At 38.6% G+C, this 20,748-nt stretch overlaps 1 protein-coding gene and 2 pseudogenes across 2 annotated transcripts; 2 read left to right on the plus strand and 1 right to left on the minus strand.

The window, feature by feature from the left end:
• Positions 1-6,031, plus strand: LOC143595343 (glutamate receptor 2.7-like; annotated as a pseudogene).
• A 6,295-nt stretch (positions 6,032-12,326) lies between these two features.
• Positions 12,327-15,382, plus strand: LOC143595356 (glutamate receptor 2.7-like). The gene is made up of 4 exons (XM_077074388.1): positions 12,327-13,907; positions 13,984-14,293; positions 14,368-14,774; positions 14,862-15,382. Exons 1-4 carry the CDS (start codon positions 12,327-12,329, stop codon positions 15,372-15,374), a joined length of 2,811 nt encoding a protein of 936 aa, XP_076930503.1. The 3' UTR covers positions 15,375-15,382.
• Positions 15,383-15,557: 175 nt separating this feature from the next.
• Positions 15,558-20,029, minus strand: LOC143595345 (exocyst complex component EXO84B-like; annotated as a pseudogene). The gene is made up of 7 exons (XR_013146505.1): positions 19,871-20,029; positions 19,715-19,722; positions 17,636-18,692; positions 16,522-17,037; positions 16,099-16,287; positions 15,889-16,024; positions 15,558-15,816 (listed from the first exon to the last, which is right to left on the minus strand). The product of XR_013146505.1 is annotated as an exocyst complex component EXO84B-like (transcript).
• Positions 20,030-20,748: the final 719 nt, after the last annotated feature.

Below are 20,748 nucleotides of genomic sequence, written 5' to 3' on the forward strand. Positions count from 1 at the left end.
CTTTGTCATGATAAGCTTGAGCTTCTTATCATGTGTAGTTAATGGCGAACCAAAGACCGAAGTACGAATTGGAGTGATTCTCGATATGGATACCAGCGTCGGTAAGATGAGCAAGACATGTATCTCAATGGCCTTACATGATTTCTATCGAAAACACGACAACTACACGACGGTAATCAGCCCTTACTTTCGTGATTCCAAACAAGACAACATGCAAGCAGCTTCTGCGGCAATCGACCTGATAAAAAACGTTGGAGTCACCGCGATTATTGGACCCATGACATCCTCACAAGCAGATTTTGTCATAGAGCTTGGTAACAAATTTAAGGTACCAATTATTTCTCCTGCAGAAAGCCCATCACTTTCACAAACGGATAACGTTTATTTTATGCGCTCAGCTCACGATTCGATGTCACAACTCAAACCTATTACAGAATTAATCAAATATTTTAGTTGGAGTGAGGTTGTGTTTGTGTATGAAGATGGTGGGTATGGAAGAGGTCTTGTTCCTTATGTATCTGATGCCATGATGAACATTAGTACCAAAGTTACGCACCAAATAGCCATACATCCTTCGGATTCTGACGATTATATACTCCTTGAGCTTTACAAACTGAAGACGATGCAGACTCGGGTTTTCGTGGTACATATGTTACCCGATTTGGCTTCAAGGTTTTTCAAGAAAGTTAATGAAGCGGAAATGATGGAAGAAGAGTATGTTTGGATAATAACCGAAGGGATCACAAGTCGGTTGCATTATTTGGATCATAAAGATGACTCCATGCAAGGAGTAGTTGGTGTGAAGTCTTATATCCCGAAATCGAGTGAGTTAATTGAGTTTGAGAAAAGATGGAAATGGGAATTTCGGAGGAACTATCCCGAGGAGGATGTAGCAAAGCTAGACATGTCGGGAATTAGGTTGTATGATACTGTTTTCGGTCTAGCGATGGCATTGGAGAAGATCCGGGATTCAGATGGGCTCGTTCAAATGATGTGTAATTTTAGATTTGATGGGCTAAGTGGTGACTTCAACGTGATTAACGGGCAATTACAATCGTCGGTGTACCAAATAGTGAATATTATCGGGAATGGCGAGAAAGTTATTGGGTTTTGGAGTCCTGAAAATGGTATTTCAAAGAAGTTAAGCGATGAAACAAAGGGCCTTAAGCCGGTCACATGGCCCGGTGATAGTCATGTTATCCCTAAAGGCTGGGAGATCCCGACCAACAACAAGAATATGTTGAGAGTCGGGGTTCCAGCAAAAGGCGGGTTTAATCAGTTTATCAACACAGATATTGACCAGAAAACCGGTCAAGTTATCTTGACCGGTTTCTGTGTCGATGTTTTTAACGCGGTCATTGGCGCGTTGCCTTATGCTCTCAAACCTGAATTTGTGCCCTTTGTTACTTCTGATGGCAGGAAGCTATGATGATCTTATTTACAATCTCTCTAAAGGGGTAATTAAAATAGACAGATAATTTATATATGTTTTTTTAATTTTATTTTTTAAGTGGGTAAGCATGTATACCACCCTAAATTCCTGTCAACATGTTTCAACATTTTTTATGAAAAGGGTGGGGGTGGGGGGGGGGTCTTGGTCTTAAAATCCATGCTACGAAAACCGCCCATCACTGGGCAACAGGCGTGCGCCTATTTTTGGAAAACTCGCCTTTAGAAAGGGCTACATCTCAATGTAGTCACATCTATCTGGATGTGACTAAGATGTGGCCTTTAGCATAGGTTCTCCGAAAGTAGGCAGATGTCACCCCTGTCATGGGCGGTTTATGTGACTGTAAGGCCCGAACCCGGTAGCCCTACTTTAGCGTCGGATTTACTCATAAACACAGTTCGTACAAATCAGAGTTCATTAAAACTTTCGCGGAATATAAAAACTTTCATAAAACATTTCGTAACAAAACACGTCTTGTCTTAAAACATCATTTTGTCTTTCAAAATAATCGAAACATTTAACTTAAACGTCTTGAGTCTTCCGATGCCAGCCTCTTATTCAGTGCCACGTGTCTCCTCAAGCGAGCTGCCTCATCCTACTCACCTGCGTGCATACTAAAAGTCAGCTACGCTGAGTGAGTTCTAGTTAATCGTACGCCATACAATACAACACATACATACATATCCGAAGATACATATCCATACTTAACCAATTACCCTTCTGTTCTACATACATACTTACTACCATACATACATACATATCTACAAGCACTAACCTCAGTCTACCGAGAGTACGTTCATAGTCCGCCGTCTATACCTGTACTCAAGGTCGTGAACACGTAAAAGGTCCGGTCCGCCGTCCTTACCTATGTTCACCATTCATGGTATGTACAAGGTCCGCGATCCTTCCCTATACCATCATACATCCACAACACGTACAAGGTCCACGATCCTTCCCTATGTTGCAACCTAATTCATAGCACGTACGAGGTCCGCAGTCCTCCCCCATGCTAAAGCACGTATAAGGTCCACAGTCCTTTCCTGTGCTGACGCCTACCTATATTACGTATAAGGTCTGCAGTCCTTATCTACGTTACGTATAAGGTCCGCCGTCCTTATCTACGTTGGCGTCTATCTCCTATAACACGTATAAGGCCCACCGTCCCTATCTACGTTTACATCTATCATCTACATCACGTATAAGGCTCGTAACCCTTAACTACGCCATCACCTGCCAAGTCTATGTCCAACAGAAGTTAGAGGGATTTGCCATCCTAACTTACTATGTCGAACCTAGAACTCACATACCATTCGTGTACCGGTATACACATACTTCACATATACAATACTTACATTATAGCATAAGAACACTCTAGGTGTTCTTTACATCCTTCATTTAACAACCATACCCCTTGTCGTTACGTGCAATATCCGAAGATCGTTCACGCCCCGACAAGTATTCATTTGTAATATTCATACATCTTCTATATATAATATTCGTACCTTTATTTTTAACCTGACAGTACGCGCAATATCCGAAGATCGTTCGCGTACCGACAAGCAATCATTCATATCCATCACATATATCACATATGGCATACACTTATCACTTAGGATAAATGTATTAACAACACGTCGATATGCACACAGCCCCGAAAACATAACAAGGAATGGGGCTAGAAACTCACCTGAACTCTGCTTCTTCCTCTGATAGTTGTAAATCCCTTCTTTAACTGTGCTCGGCTGACTGTATAAGTTACACGTATCAATACTCGCATGATCTAATCTGGTGGCCTAGTATTAGCTTACTTTTACTTATCGTTTTAATCTATTCACTAATCGAACTTGACTTTAGGCGATGTTAAACCTTAGGCGAACTTAGCTTTAGGCGAAGTTAAACCTTAGGCGAACTTGGCTTTAGGCGAAGTTGTCATCAGGCGAACTTGGCTTTAGGCGAAGTTGTCATCAGGCGAACTTGGCTTTAGGCGAAGTTGTCATCAGGCGAACTTGGCTTTAGGCGAAGTTGTCATCAGGCGAACTTGGCTTTAGGCGAAGTTGTCATCAGGCGAACTTGGCTTTAGGCGAAGTTGTCATCAGGCGAACTTGGCTTTAGGCGAAGTTGTCATCAGGCGAACTTGGCTTTAGGCGAAGTTGTCATCAGGCGAACTTAGCTTTAGGCGAAGTTGTCATCAGGCGAACTTAGCTTGCAGGCGAAGTTCATCAGGCGAACTTAGCTTGCAGGCGAAGTTGTCGTCTGCAGCTACTGTTCGTTCTTAAATCCCTTAATCACCTTCGTTTCTTAACCAAATAACTCGATTTAGGTACCCACGGGATCGTCTGACCAGCGCCTACAAACCCCAACCATCAAATCGACCTAACATCGATGTTTAAAGGGTGCGATTTAGGCATATAGGTTACGGGTTCTTTTTATCAATCGATTAACCCATCAAATCATAACCATTTTCAGTAAGATTAGCTTTGTTGGATTCGTTTTTACCATACAAACTCAGATCTATCATTTCTCAAATCAACCCGAACCTACACGAACGATTTCTAACTATAAACGTACCTTGAACGAGTCGAACTACGAACACGGTTAAGCCTTGATGTTGTTTTGGTCCGTCACAACGTTCCAGCACCAACAAGCTCGGGTTTTCGCCTTCGGATCTTGGTTCGGGTCGTGTGTGTTTTGGGTGTGTGTGTATGGAATATGTGAGAATGAGGATTAAAGGGTGATTAATGGTATTTATATTTAGGGATCATGGGCTTAAGCCCATGGACTCTCCTTCCTTCTTTCATAACCCAAGTCCATAACCAATATCCATTACCCAACACTAGCCCGACCCATACCAACTCCTACTCTATTTATTTATTTCCCGATAACCCGAGTAAACTTTCCCTCTATTATTAAGTAATATAATTAATATCATTTTGGAAATTTCGGGATGTTACAGTGACTCATCGAACATGGCACACACTCAAATATAAAAATGTCGCCCTTACCATCGGGGAAACTATTGAAATGAGTCATGGATCCATACTTATTTATGGATGAAAATGTTTTTGGAACTTGTGGTGCAATATAATGTTGGTTTATAATGTTTGAATAATGTAACAGGGATACGATGCGGTGGTTGGAGACATTTCAATACTTGCAGACCGATCGGATAAGGTATCTTTCACATTTCCATACACCAAAGCAGGCGTGTCATTGATTGTTCCAAATGAATACGAGAGAAAGAGTGCATGGATTTTCTGGAAGCCCTTAGAAAAAGAGCTTTGGATAACAACCGGCGTGTTTTTCGTATACACGGGACTCGTGGTATGGGTTATCGAGCATCGTGTAAACGAGGAGTTCCAAGGCCCCCCTCATAAACAAGTGGGAATGCTCTTATGGTACTCCTTCTCCACACTTGTTTATGCACACAGTAAGTGCATGTTTATTTACACATATAATTAAAGTTAATACACACATGACTAGCTTTCAAATTTTACAAATTTTATTACCCATTTATTTAGGGGAGAAGTTGATAAGCAACTTATCGAGATTCGTGGTGATCGTGTGGGTGTTTGTGGTGCTCGTCCTAACCTCGAGCTACACTGCAAGCTTGTCATCTACATTAACGGGACAACAGCTTCGACCTATTTACAAAGACATCAATGAGATCATGAGCAAGGGAGAATTGGTAGGATACCTAGAAGGTTCTTTGGTTAAGGACATGTTGAAAGATATGGTTTTAAGGATGTCCAGTTGAAAAACTACAGCACGTTTGAGGAGTACGACGAGGCGCTTAAACTAGGAAGTCGAAACGGAGGAGTTTCTGGAATCATGGATGAGCTCCCTTATATTAAGGTTTTTCTGTCTAGATATTGTAACTATACCATGACCGGTCCCACCCATAGAACAGCAGGCTTCGGTTTTGTAAGTTTCGTTCTTATATATATTTCATTCATGTCTAGTGTTTTCGTGGTTTGAAACACGGCTAGGAAACTTGCAAGTTGTGACTTGTGACAAACCATGGTTTCAAACCATGCTAACACTAGACGTGAAAAGTTCTTAAAACCATACCAAAAATGAAACGATTTCTTACAGAGCGCCATTTTTTAGATAAGAAAATCATATATTAGTTGTTCGTGAAAGACATTTGATTTGTAATGATCGATAATGATTGTATTGTGTATATATATTCAGGCATTTCTAAAAGGGTCACTTCTGGTCCATGATGTTTCAAAGGCAATGCTGGAAGTGACAGAGAAGCAGTTATTGAACATAACCAACCACTGGTTCAGAGAAGACGCCAGTTGTGATTCGCAGGATCGAGCTCAAACGAACCCTCATGGGCTCGGGCTGGATAGCTTCAATGGAGTTTTCCTAATTGCCGGGCTATCATCAACCTCGGCTCTCCTTGTTTTCTTGTTCATGTTTTTGTATCAAAATAGAGAAATGTTGGTGTCACAAGATTATCGAGTTTGACAAAAGATTGCTGTTATTGCGGGAAGATTTGACGCGTTTAAGGATAATAAATCCAAAACATCAATCCCAGAAGCAGTAGCTGTGGAATTTAATAACAATAATACATAGCCCAGTTCTTGACACAATACAAGTTGTAGAAACTACAACTAATCAAAGATCTTCATACTGCTAATTAATCTTACACACTCTCCACATTAATATTCGTTTGTAGGGTAGTTAAACAAGCTTCTAGATTTTTATTCTTTTATAACATTTGTCAATATTAGTAGTAGTCATGTGAATGTAAGTTTTGTGGTTTGTAATTGTCGGGTTTATTATTCTAAAACGTGTTCGATTAATCACTATCAGATTGAAGTATTATTTCCAGAGTACTCTCAAAATCATAATCGGATAATTTTGATTTTTAGAAAGATCAAGAATGGGAATATGTTTGTTGCTGTAGTGAAACTTATCCGAAATAGACTAAAAACGTTAGTTTTATAGTTCGCGCGGGAACCATTGTAACGTTTAGTTGAAACAACACATGCAATGTTTCGTGAAAAGTTTGTGTAAGGCCAAAAAGTTGTAACTTACGATATCAAATTACGATACCCATTATATATTTATTGCCAAGTTAATAATTTATGTCGGCGAGAAAACCGGACACGAAACGAGAGCTTCGGCACACGCGTTTAGCTTCAATGGGATAAGGTCTTCTAGTATGTTAGTTGTTTGGTTATAAATAGAGACTTGTTGTCTTTATTTATGTGTGTGTTTTGTAAGGTGAAATCACCCACCCAAGGGGAGCTCACCTTGGGTGGGATTGGTTCGTTTATCATATATTAAATAATTTTAAACCGATAAGGAGATCGTTCGTTATATATTTTATCTTTATATTATTCGTTCGGTCGTTTGATTTCACACACCCATCTCAAACGTTTATCAAGTGCAAAATTCGTTCGCGCGTTAGATCCGGTCGTTTGGGACCTACAGTTTGAGAGTTGGTGGTTAAATAAGTTGGCTGTCAATTCGGTTATCATCAGAAGTAACTTTGTCGTTGCCTTTTTTCGGAAGTAATTACTTAGTTATTGATGATCACTCAGTTGTTCTTGATCACAAAGTTGTTGCTAGTCATACTGATGACTAGTTCCTATGGCAATTAATCAAGTCTGAGCTATATCAGAAGCAATGTCTAGATGCTTTAAAGTATGAAATCCCAAATAACCCTTGGACGCCGTGAGGAGCGCTGCCCCGGCCACGACCATCGCCACGAGTGCACGGAACCCTGCTAGGGCAGGGAGCTCTTAAAGGTTCCTTTGTTTTGGAATTGTGATTATTTTCCAAAGAGTATGCACTCCGTACTTTCTACTCCGTACTTTCTAACTCTATCAATATTTAGATGTCTGTCCAGTGTTAAGGAAATGTAAATAAACTAAAAGCAACCTGATCATAATAAAATCATCAACAACAAAAAGCATTCACTTGTTTAAAGATATTAACAAAATATAAACCGCTTTTAACCTCTTAGGCACTTAAGCTCTAATTTTACACTACTAGTTTGCTATAGGGGTAGCAATTTTATCAAGATACGAAACATGGCACAAAAATAATCAGGTTGCGGATTGACCCAAATCACATTACACAATATGAGGAAAAAAAGTTGTTAGAAGATTCATAAATCTGTAAATATTTCTTTGTACACAATATTTGTAATTTTATTTGTAACTTTACTTTCTATATCAAAACTTAGTAATTTCACATTGTTTCTGCTTTTAACTCTAGATAATGCAACGCGTAATTGACCAGGAGTTAAAATAAATTGTCTCGAAAACAAACCAACCATCTATGATTGAGCTTAGCTTTTATTAATCTTTATTACAAAACAAAAATAAAGTGAAAATTTCATTCTTTGAAATTAGTCATTTTATCAACTATCTTTGCTTCGTTATTTGATATTCATTTAGACAAATATTTTAGTACGGATAAAACTAAACCTTAACATAATTAACTTTCTTTTATGCTTTCAAACTTTACTGTTGTTTGTACTTATTGTCGTTAAAAGGTAGTTGAACTTTTAGATACCTTTGAGTTTACAGTTAGTCAACTTAGAGTCTTAGATATTGCTACGGATGCTGGATCTTAAAAAAAAATCAGTGTATATATCCCAAAAAAATTTAGATACAGAAATCCTAATATTTACTTAAGTGTATCCGATATATAAAAATAAAGAAAAAAATTCTACATTAATTATGCATTTCGTCAAGAAAGTTAAGCTGGTCTTCGTAAATCAGAGGTGAAGCCCCATTGCACGTGGCTTTTTTTTCGGGCGTGTTCGTCAGACAATGGTTATGGATGAGCTGTGCTTGTGGGCTCTTTATAGGATTTTTTTTTTTTTTGTTTAGATGAGTTGACTGAGGATTTTAATGGGTCGCTAAATTGTTTTGGCGTACCGGGAAGAGGAAGAAGACAATGTGGGTGGTTTTAATTTCAAGTTTTCAGCCAATTGTGTTTTAAGGGCTCGACCAATTTTTGTTTTTTTTCTTTAATTTCTTTAGTTTGAATTTTAAAGCAAATTTATTAATAGATATATAAAAACTTATATTCATATGCTTGAACCTTATTAAATTATAAAAAGCTAATAGCTTGTTATCAAAAAATAAAATATTTTATATTAATTTAGTTTCTTACTTATATAACAAAAAAAATGATGGTGATGTTGATAAGATTTTTTTGAAATGAGTAGGGCATTGTTTAAGAAATGTTTGCGTAAAACTTAATATTGTTTGTTGGACGACTAGACAGTAGACAGTAGACAGTAGACACGTCTTTTTTTTTTTTATGGATTTTACGGATGTTCTCTTTTGTAAACTTGAACCGCTAATCCGATCTTATGTCTTTGTTTAGTTATTATTTAGGATGATAATAATTAAATGTATGGGTGGCTAAAGAAAAGTGAAAATATGAAATTAAGCAAGGGATTTAGGCCTTATTTTTTTAGGAACTTCAAATTAAAAAAAATAAAAATAAAAAAGAGGCCCCAGTTAACTTTCTTACAGATCCGCTCGAAGGGAGGTCCACGTTACGACCAGCTAATATTCTTGTGTTTGGGTGGGCAGGGGGGAAACACGATTGTGTAGACCTTATAGGAGTGTCTCCTCTTGTCGGGCTCAGGGACCGCGGATTTGTTGTGGGTCAGGCTGCGTTGAAGGCCGAATCAGGCAAAGTTGCCAAACACGAGAAAGCCTGTTTAGAAAATCAACACGTGTTTCTCCCTTTTGCTTTTGATACATTTGGGTTTCTGGCCCCAGAGGCCGTGAATTTTCTAAACAGGGTTCAACGTGTCGTTCATGGTACTTTGTCGTCTCCTACGACCCAACGCTTTGTTTTTAGTAGAATTGGTTTTGCTATTCAAAAGGGGGTTGCGGCGCAGCTTGTTGCCCGTTTGCATGCCACTTTATTGTAATTGTTTTGATTTTAATGATAAATTAATTGTTATATCAAAAAATATATATACATATGGGTCGTAATTTGAGTTTTGTGGTATATAAAGTTTGTGATCTGTTAAGCATGGTATTTTTCTTGAAGATTTTGAATAATAATGTTATAATGTTAACATAACTTAATTTTTGAATGATGACTTGGGCAATTATATTATTCCCATGTTATTTTTGGATTTGATAGTTTAAATAAAAATGGAAAATTGGATTAAATAATCACAACTATTGATTTTGGCAAATGACGATCCCAAATAATGAGATTTCTGCCGACATTCTCACTTTTTAACATATTTGTTTCCAACGATTTGCGACTAATCAAATCCTAAAGTCATTAGTTTTGGGCTACTGATAAAACATTTTTTGTCAGAAAACTCAACATTTTCTTCTTAAACCTCTTTCTAATCTGAGATTGGACATTTAAAAATTTTTTTCTAGTAAAAGCCCTCTTTATTGTCGCTAGAACCTTAGAACCACCGTCAGAGACTGTTGGTAGTGCTCAAGTGGTGGTGGTTTGGTTGGTGGTGGTGTTCAGGTGGCGGGCATCAACGGTGGTGGTGGTTTTCAGCCGTTGAGGTGGCGGTTGTCAACGATGGTGTTCAAATGGTGGTGAGTAAGTTGGTCGTGGTGGTGGTAGTATTTAGGTTGAGTTTTCTGGCGAAAAGGTTGAGTTTTCAGGCAAAAAAGGTTGAGTATTCTAGCAACTAACGACGTTAAAATTTTGTTAGCTATGGATCTTTGGGAACAAATATATTAGAAGATTGGACCATCAGCAGATGTCTTGTTCGTTAGGACTACTATTTGTCAATACTCAATAGTTAAGATTATTTATATCCAGTTTTCTAATAAAATAATGATATATTAACAAACGAACACAAATAAAAATGAAAAAAATATATATATTCAAATATTGTGTTACAGTTACCGTATCTTAGACTATGTGTCGTCGTTGAAGCACAACCCTGGATTCATTCTCTAATATTGCGCCACATGCCCTTGTTGAAGCCACCTTAGCCTGTTGTGGTTCAGGTGAACGGGGACTTCACCAATTGTTTAGTTTTTATTTATTTTATAATTTTGTTTTCTTTTTCTAAATTTGTAAACTAAGATTAATAGAAAAAGTACATGAAAATAAAAATATTACAAATCAAACACAATCTAAAAATATTATTATCCTATACTATTCACATTTACCAAACAAAAGCTCTTCTTGTATCTTTTCAAGTTGTTATTCTATATATACATGATACCAACTTGATTCCAATAACGTTTTGTCAATTCTTTTAAGTTGACGGGTCTTAAATAGTTCAATCCTATTCACACTTTGATGGTTTTTGTTTTATATATATTATTATATGAAAACGAATTTCATAGAATCTGGTTGTAGATTCTTTCACTCTATCTTGTAATATTCATCGCAAATTAGCTTTATCTCAAGTAATATTGGAGGGGTATTAAAGATAGATCTCAAATTCGAATCAAATCTCAGTCAGGTTTTTTTGTAGTTAGCCTTCGGACTATGGGTTTTCCTCATAACAGAAGATGGTGGACTTAAGCTACCTACCATTATCTGCAATTGCGGGTGTATGGGTCGATGCCTTTTGCTATTGGATTGCCTAGCTAGTTTGGCTTTATTCACACTTTGATGGTTTTTATTTTATATTATATTATTGGTATATTGGTTTTTATGAATCCCAACTATCGTCATTTGGTCGCTGTCGGTCCCAACTAACGAATTGGATGCTGACGGCCCTAACTTTTAACGTATTTGTTCCCAACGGTCTGCGACTAACAAAATCCTAACGACGTTGGTTGCAGGTCGCCAGAAAAACGTTTTTGGCTGGAAAACTCAACATTTCTGTCCCAAACATCTTTGTAACTTTGTATCAGACCTTTAGAAACTTTTTTCTAGTAAAAACCCCAATTATTGAAGTCACCGGAACCCTAGACCTATCGTCGGAATCGGTTGGTGGTGCTCAAGAGGTGATGATTGGTTGGTGGTGAGTCAATTGGTGGTGGTGGTGGCGGCGGTGTTCGGGTAGTGTTTTCTGGAAAAAAAATGTGATTTTTCCGACAAAAACGTTTTTCCGGCGCTGCAACTAACGGTGTTAGGATTCCGTTAGTCGCAGACCGTTGGGAACAAGTACGTTAAAAGTTGGGACCGTTAGCAGCCAGTTCGTTAGTTGGGACTTGGGACCGACAGCGACCAAAAGGATATAGTTAGGATTAATAAAAACCAATATATCTATATTATTTTACGAGAAAGAATTTCATAGAATATTCTGGTTGTAGAATCATCAATGAACTTTACCTCAACTAAAATTGGAGGTAAAGTGACAATTTGAGATGGACACTACATATATCAAGTTCGAATCCGATTTCAACCGGGTTTTATCACAGTAGGTCTACGGTTGACGGGTTTTCGACTTCTCCCCATAACATAAGATGGTAGGCTTGCGGATTTCAACCGGGTTTTATCACAGTAGGTCTACGGTTGACGGGTTTTCGACTTCTCCCCATAACATAAGATGGTAGGCTTGCGCTACCTACCTAGCACTGTCTACGATCACAAACGTAAAGGAAAGAATCTTCAAGCATCTTGTTAGACACGCCATGCATGTCATGGGACATTAAACAAGCATTAATTGCAGGATATGTCGTTTTTGAAAGAATTGAATCAGTCCAACTTTTTAACTGAGAAACTTCATGGCTGTTTCTCATACACATAATATTAATGTCTGATTTGACTTATATTATAATATACATAAATTAATTAATTAATTAATGGCTCAAATCTTAAGCAAGCAAACAACTGCATAAAGGGTTGACCAAATCATCTTCACTTCTTCATCAAATTCCTTTAAAACTTTTCAACTTACATCCACTTCATTCTGATATGCTTCAACTTTACAAACACTTTAATGTCATCCATGGTGATTACCTGCCATAATATGCAAATCTTTGTTCATATGATCATAAGCTTGTTATGTCTGGTACACTGCAAAACAAATGTAGAAATAGGAGTGATATTGGATATGGATACCAGCATTGGCAAGATTAGCAACACTTGCATTTCGATGGCGTTACACGATTTCTATCAAAAGCACTACAGCTACACGACGGTAATCCGCCCTCACTTTAAAGATTCGAAACAAGACAACATCGAAGCGGCTTCTGCAGCGATCGACCTCTTGAAAAACGTTCAAGTCATGGCGATTATGGGACCGACGACATCCGCACAAACGGATTTTGTTATCGATATTGGTGATAAAGCGAAGGTCCCGATCATATCGCCTGCTACGAGTCCTTCTCTTTCGTTAACCGATAATTTGTATTTTGTCCGGTCTGCGCATGATTCGACGTCTCAACTAAAGCCCATTGCCGATGTGATCGAGTACTATAACTGGAAGGAAGTTGTGTTTGTGTATGAAGATGATGAGTATGGAAGAGGGCTTGTTCCTTATTTATCTGATGCCATGATGAATATTAGTACTAAAGTTATGTACCAGACAGTTATACATCCGTCGGCTTCTGACGACTGGATTCGTTCGGAGCTTTATAAGCTAAAGACGATGCAGACTCGGGTTTTCGTGGTGCACGCGTTACCAGATTTGGCATCGCGGTTTTTCAAGAAGGTGAAGGAAACCGGGATGATGGAAGAAGGGTATGTTTGGATCACAACCGAGGTAATCACGAGCCGTTTGCATGATTTGGATCGTTTGGCTATAGAGTCGATGCAAGGGGTAATTGGTGTGAAGTCGTATATCCCAAGGTCGAAGGAGCTAATCGGGTTCGAGAACAGATGGAAACGGGAATTTCGGAAGCAGTATCCGGAGGACGATCCGACAGAATTGGACATGTTTGGGATATGGTCGTATGATGCCGTTTTTGCACTAGCAAGGGCGGTAGAAGAAGTCAGGAATGAAGTCAATACGACATTCAAACAAGTCAAACGGGACTCTCGGGAACTAATAAGCGATTTGGATGCCATTGGAGCCTCGAAGATGGGACCGAGTCTCATTCGGTTGATCCGAAACACACCATTCAAACTCAAAGGGCTGAGTGGTGATTTCCATATCGTTGATGGACAGTTGCAACCATCGGTGTACGAAATAGTGAATATTATCGGAAAGGCAGAGAAGTCAATCGGGTTTTGGATTCCAGAAACCGGCATCTCGAAGAAGTTAACCAAACAAACGAAGGATCTTAAGGTGGTCACATGGCCCGGTGACACCCATGTTATCCCTAAAGGCTGGGAGATCCCGACAAACAATGCAAACATATTAAGAATCGGTGTTCCAGCAAAAGGCGGGTTTGTTCAGTTCATCGATGCAAATACAGACCCACAAACCAAGCAAGTGGTCGTCAAGGGTTTCTGTGTGGACGTTTTTGATGCAGTCGTTGGTGCATTGCCTTACGCGGTTAAATATGAGTACATGCCTTTTGTTACTAAAGATGGCAAGAAACCTGCAGGATCCTATAATAATCTTATTGACAATCTCTCTGATGGGGTAATCAAATCATATAGATAATTTGTTCATTTGTTGTATAAACTGTTGGCTGGATCTAATGCTTTAATGTTAACAGAAATATGATGCGGTGGTTGGAGACATCATGATACTTGCAGACCGCTCGGATCACGTCGACTTCACATTACCGTACGCCGAGGCTGGGGTTTCATTGATAGTCCCAGTCAAAGATGAAAGAAAGAGTCCATGGATCTTCATGAAGCCCTTAGAGAAAGAGCTTTGGATAACAACCGGGGCGTTTCTCATATACATCGGACTCGTGGTATGGGTCATCGAGCATCGCGTAAACGAAGAGTTCCGAGGCACCCGTGATGACCAAGTGGGAATGCTCTTATGGTTCTCCTTCTCCACACTTGTTTATGCACACAGTAAGTGTGTGTTTGCACACACAAATACACACGCACACCTTCGACTTTTACTAATTTGATTATGGATTGTGTAGGGGCGACGCTGATCAGCAACTTATCGAGATTTGTGGTGATCGTGTGGGTGTTGGTGGTGTTGGTTCTGACCTCGAGCTACACCGCGAGCTTGACATCTATGTTAACGGTTCAACAGCTTCGACCTAGTTACACTGACATCTATGAGATTCTGAGAAACGGAGAATCAGTAGGATACCAAGAGGGTTCGTACGTCAGGGATATGTTGAAAGGGATGAACTTTACTGATGACCAGTTAAAAGTCTACAGCACGTTTGAGGAGTACGATACCGCCCTCACATTAGGAAGTAAACAGGGTGGGGTTTCCGCGATTATGGATGAGCTTCCATATATTCGAGTCTTTTTGGCCAAATATTGTAACAACTACACCATGGCAGGTCCCGTCTACAAAACCGCAGGCTTTGGTTTTGTAAGTTTCATTCCATGTTTCCATTCCGTATTTTGATTCCAATCGGGGACTACATAACTTATGATAATAATAGTACTGTATCTGCAGGCGTTTACGAAAGGGTCCTCGCTGGTCCATGACATGTCGCATGCGGTCCTGAAAGTGACAGAGGAGCAAATGTTGAATATTTCCAACCAATGGTTTGGACCAGCAGCCAGTTGTGACCAGCAGAATGGAGCTAAATTCAAATCCGACCAACTCAGGCTCCATAGCTTCACGGGCCTTTTCCTTATTGCCGGGTTATCGTCAACCTTGGCTTTCCTGATTTTCTTCTTCAGGTTTTTGCATCAAAACAGAGAAATATTGCGGTCACAAGATTCATTTAGCCAAAAGATTTCTGCAATTGTGAAAACATTTGACGTGTTTAAGGATGTCAAGTCCAGAAAGTCAAACCCAGAAGCAGCAGTTGAAGTCAACAATAATAATAACAGTCCGGCAGTTAGTGTGTTTCATCAAGAAGCGGGAATGTTCTCTCATGATGAAGGGTTTTATACTACTAAACCCGGGACTCCTTTTCATGACACCATGCAAGCCCTAGAAATTACACCTAATACTCCTTGATCTTACATACACCCCTTGTTAGTAACTTAATACCCGCTGTTAGTTTTATAATACAGGCTTCTAGATGTCTATTCTAGCATTTGTATAAAGTTGTGCATATTCAGTTAGTTTGTCTACAAGACTGTCATATCATATTGATTTAATCAAAGAATACCGTAAATTTGCACTCAAAAGATGGGGAAAAAGACAGATATGCACGCTGGAATATTCTAAAATGAACCATAAAATTCTATGATTACAAAACAAATATGTTGCAGATTCCAGATATACAAGAGGGGAATCAATCTCCTTACAAACTGCCATGTGATCGGAAGGATGATATCGATTGTGCTGAAACAGAAGCAGTCCGACTGCTGAGATCCCGTTCCCCATTGATTTCTAGCTCAACCTGTCTATCGCGTCTTGACATACCTCATCGAACCACTCATCCTCAGGAAGCACACTGCCACAAAAATTTTAATATAAAAAAATGTAAAACGAGTATTTCAGTATTTTACAGATACTTTACACTAACCTGTATGGATCTATTCCCGTTGCAGAGAAGGCTACAAGTGCCTTATTTATAATCCCATTCACAGCTTGGTTTAATTTCGAGATAAGTAACGCCCTTGGGAAGCAAACAACATGACAAACTTCATATCCAAATAAAACTGCAAATTTTTGCAAGGTGAAAAACGATTACACAAAAATATATAAATAAATACTGTCCCACACTCCTACATACCTGTTGAAGGCCAAGTGGACCTAAAGGCGTCGGTCCTTCTAAAATATCTTCCCAAAAGGTTTGGTCTTCTGAAAGCCATAAGATGACCGTTTCTGTAAGCCTCATAAACAACAATGTTGAAAAACGCTCCCTACCAACAAACATTTCTGTTGCTATAGCAGACATCCTGTAAAGCTTTGCATAAAGCTCCTAAAAACAATAACAAAACCATCGGATTAATCTTTATCTGATAACTATAAACCAACAGTTACAATATTGTAGGGGAGGAATCATGAGAAAACTCTTCTTCGTGAAAAACTAAAAAACTCCATACTGCATATATGCAGTATTAATATCATGCATGTAGTATGATATACTGTGTATATATAGTATGGAGTTTTTTGCTTTTCTCACGAAGAATTAGTTGTATAACTATATAAGTACCTGAAATATTGGAGAAGGGAACCATTCTATTTCCTCAACACCTTCATCCATGTTTATATACATTTCTGCAGCTAAATGAGTATCACCGTCTTCAGTAAAAATAAGAACTAGGGCATGTTGCCTGCAGAAACTAACTTTCAATCTATCTACAATGCTTGCAAGGCGTCTTTTCCATTCCCGTTGCTCGGGATTTCGGTTTTGTCGATCTGAAGGTCGTCTGCGAGGGTCATCATTGTAAATTGTTTGAACTGTAGGAGTAAGTTTCATGGCTGCACGAGGTAATAGTTCATCGGCTAACAATGATGCATTTGCAAGTAATGCCATTTGCTGGCTTTCAGTCTCGGCCATCTTAACTATTTTATTCCCGGATCCTTCATAGTTTAATTCTTCTTCCATGGAGCCTTGGAGTGCTCTAATGAGCATGCTAACATATGAATCGAACACGTGGAATAATCCCTCCAACATTTTGCCTCCTAACTGCATGCTTAGCAGTGGTCCCACATCCTCAAAGAAATCCTGCATCATGCAACATGAGTTGATGTCAAGGTGACACAATAAAAGTACTGTAAACTAACCAAACGATGGTTCGTTTAAGACACGAACAGACATGAACAACTTTTATTGCATGTTTAATTTAATGAACGAGCGTGGATACATGTCTCATTCATTCGTTTATGCTCATGGACTGTTGACATTCGTTTATGTTCGTCATCTATGTTTGTTTAGTTATGTTCATTCATTCACGTTTGTTTATGTTCTTTCATTTACATTCATTTATGTTGGATAAATCATGTGGTGACTGGTGATAGGATGTTCGGTATCCAAATCAATTCAAATAAGCGAATTCTATGTGGTGATGATTGTATTTAGACTTAAATTTGGATATTGTTGTTTACTTCCAGTTGGTGCTCATTTGTGCACACTTATGTTTGTTAGTGTCCGTTAATGTTTCGTTTAGAATATTAATAAGCTAGCATAAACTAACATGAGCACGAACACACTCATTTTCTTAATGAACGAAACACGAACACGAAAATATATCAATTTAAGTGTTCACATGTTTGTACGCAAGCCTAAATAAAGCACACACAAATGCCATGATTAAAATACTCACCTGGACCATAGAATTGAACCTTTGAGCACTACTCGAGAGTTTATGTTGATAAGCTGTTATGGTATTAATGGATGTACCTGAAGCCCTTCCAGAAAGACGTATAACAGCTGGTGAAGAAGAAAGATCCCAATCATCAGAAGCAGCCAAAGCAGCAGTACTCTCTTCAATCCGTTTCAAATTCGCATCAAGTGCCTGTTCAACACTCGGTCTAAAAAGCTTCAAAAGCACAGGACAAAGTGTCAAACCACGAGCTTCCAAAAAAGAACAATGTCCCAAAGCTATTTGCACACATTCAGCAGCAGCCCTTAATCCACCACCAGCAGCAGATGAAGCTAGCACGTGTCGTTTAACAAGAACCGCAAAGTCTTCAGTTTGTTTTGTAGCCCACATCACAAGCTCAGAGCTATAAGCCGGTTCATTTCCAAAAATGGCATTCGAATCAGTTGCTGTTTGAGCAATAACAGAAAACACCAGTTGTGAAATAGCTGCTGTGTATGCTCCACCAAATGATGCACTTGAAGGACGAAGATTTTGCATGCCGGATTGAAGCCTCTGAGAGTGTGCTTGGAGTAAAAGACTGTGGGCCCGTGGGCCATCTCCGAGTCTTTTAAGAGCAGTAATAGCTGCACGAAGCTCACCGCCACGTGTTGTTGGTTGTAAAGCAGCATCTGCAAGCTGATTGGCTAATTTTTGCCTAGATTCAGTTATGGCAGTTTGGAGAGATGTTAATAAAACAGGGCTCAGTGAGTTTTTTCTTGTTGCTTCAGAAGCTACATGTTCACCTTCATCAAGGATAGTTAAAGCTTCGTCTACTCGTCTTTCAGCTAACAAAACATCGAGGGTATCAGGGAAATCGATTAACCAATTCTCTAAGTCTGAAGGATCTCGGTCCACGTCAGCAGATAAACCGTTTGAAAACGAATCGCTTGGGACACTGGAAGACAATGATTCCTCATGGACCCCGTCAGCTAGACCATGAATTAATGAAGCCCGAGTAGATAGTAAGTTTCTTATCGACAGTAGTTCACCTTCCAAGTCTGATATCTCTTTTGACGTGCTGAAATATTTTCAACAATTAGCCAAACATCAATGAAATATAAATAACCAATACCAATTCAATTTATTAATACTTATGAAAGGGACCCACCGTATGAATGCTGTGTAGTTAGCGTATACAGTCCCTACGCATTTCCTCTGCAGAAGCTCTCTTTAGATCCACAAGATACGAGCATAATTGCCTTATCTCCTGGTAAGCAGATGAAGCATATGTCAGTTATATTAAAACAACTAATCAACAAATGAAGTATGCATGGAATAGTAGATAATGTTAAAGTTACTCCAAATATGTTATAGGTACATTCATATGCCAGCTGCGTCTAGATTCTAGAGTTTGGTATTTTCGGACTGCCAAACCCAATCATATGAGATAGCATTCATATCTTGAGTCATTATATCCTTTCTACCATTTCTTAAGTGTATTCATAAATATATAAACACCTGCCTACCTTTTATAATATAATATATATTCTGCATTTAACAAACAAAACTCATATTGTGTAAACATGTCTGACATTTGATGATCTAGACTGCTAGCACACATAACCAGAAAATAAACCTACAAATGCAAAATCGGTTGGGGTGTGCATGAAACCATAAAAACAAACCTAACCAAAACAAATACCGGCGATTTGGTTTTTCATCTTTGTAAAAACCTAAATTACAGTTCGGTTTTGGTTTTGTGTGTAATAAAACCGAACCGAACCAGCCCAAATTTATATATTCTCATATTTTACTTTTAATTTAGGTAAACTATAAGTATTTTATAAACATGTAACTCAAATATATTAGCCCAAATGTAAATGTATAATAATCCATTAATTAACAAATTTATTTAGGCTGAAAATTTTCAAGCTCAAATGGCTAAAACCGGACCCCAAACCGAAACAGAAAAAATCAAAACCCAGCGGTTACAAAACTTCAAAAGCCGAACCGTGCACACCCCTAACAGTCACCAACAACTCTCGAGTTGTTGAAAACTTAATGCTAACTTCAGTCTAACTCAGGCCAATATTTATATACCTGTAATTCTAAACAGCATCATAATAATCAGTATAATAATAATAATAATAATAATAATAATAATAATAATAAGTTATAATAATTACAATTCCACACGCATTTCCCCTAAAATTAGAACTAATCTCTCAAAACATGAAACAATTTGAGAACACAAACCTTCTCATTCAACGAATTACACTTGGAATTAACAAACGCATCGGCGTCAAACTGATCGGACTTGAAGATATTGAGATTCTCCTCTAGCTTAGGTCCGGTGTCCTTTGAATTGCTCTGTAATGCGCCGCCTCGTGACCTGGATGATAGTTTGGAAGTCATGTTGATTGTGAATGAGATCGAATGACGAATGGCTAGGGTTTGAATTAGTAGTGAGTTTAAGGAATTGGAATGGAATGTTAAATCTGAATGTTAAGGAAGGATTGTGATTGGTTGACGACGGATCGACGGCGACGGATGCTCGCCGGAGGTTAGTTGGTTTAAAGTCTATTTTGGATAGCTAACGGCTGCTGCAAGTGTTGTAAAAGTAGTTAGTGGACGGTGGAGAGGTGAGTAAAGATTATTCGAGACTAACTGTGATTAATTGGATCAGACTTAATATATAATTTTCAATTTTGAATATACATGCACATATTTTTATATCTAATTTTTAGTTTTATACATACATAAACACATTTTAGCCGGAAATTGGCTTGAATCTCGTCGGAAGACGCAAATTTGGTTAGAATTTCACCGGAAACCGCTGATTTTGGTTGTAAACCTCGCCGCAAATCGTCGATTTTGGCCGGATTTGGACATTGGCCGATTAGCCCAAATTAATCAGTGAAGTGGGACTGGCGATTAATCAAGGACTAATCGGCGCCTAGTCGGGATTTTTGCACCACTGCCTACTGCCCCACCCGATAATCTTCGTTCCTGAGTAATACCTTTTTTAAATGACACTTTTTTGTGTTTAATCAGCATACTCTCTAATTTGGAGGGTCTTATTGCCCACATCTGGCCAGACTAAGTTGTCTTAACCGGGCTCATGCAGGCTTTAG

The sequence above is a fragment of the Bidens hawaiensis genome, unplaced genomic scaffold (genome assembly GCF_021521415.1).
Source record: "Bidens hawaiensis isolate Kalapana, Puna unplaced genomic scaffold, B.hawaiensis_p1.1 tig00044923_1, whole genome shotgun sequence".
NCBI lineage: Eukaryota > Viridiplantae > Streptophyta > Magnoliopsida > Asterales > Asteraceae > Bidens > Bidens hawaiensis.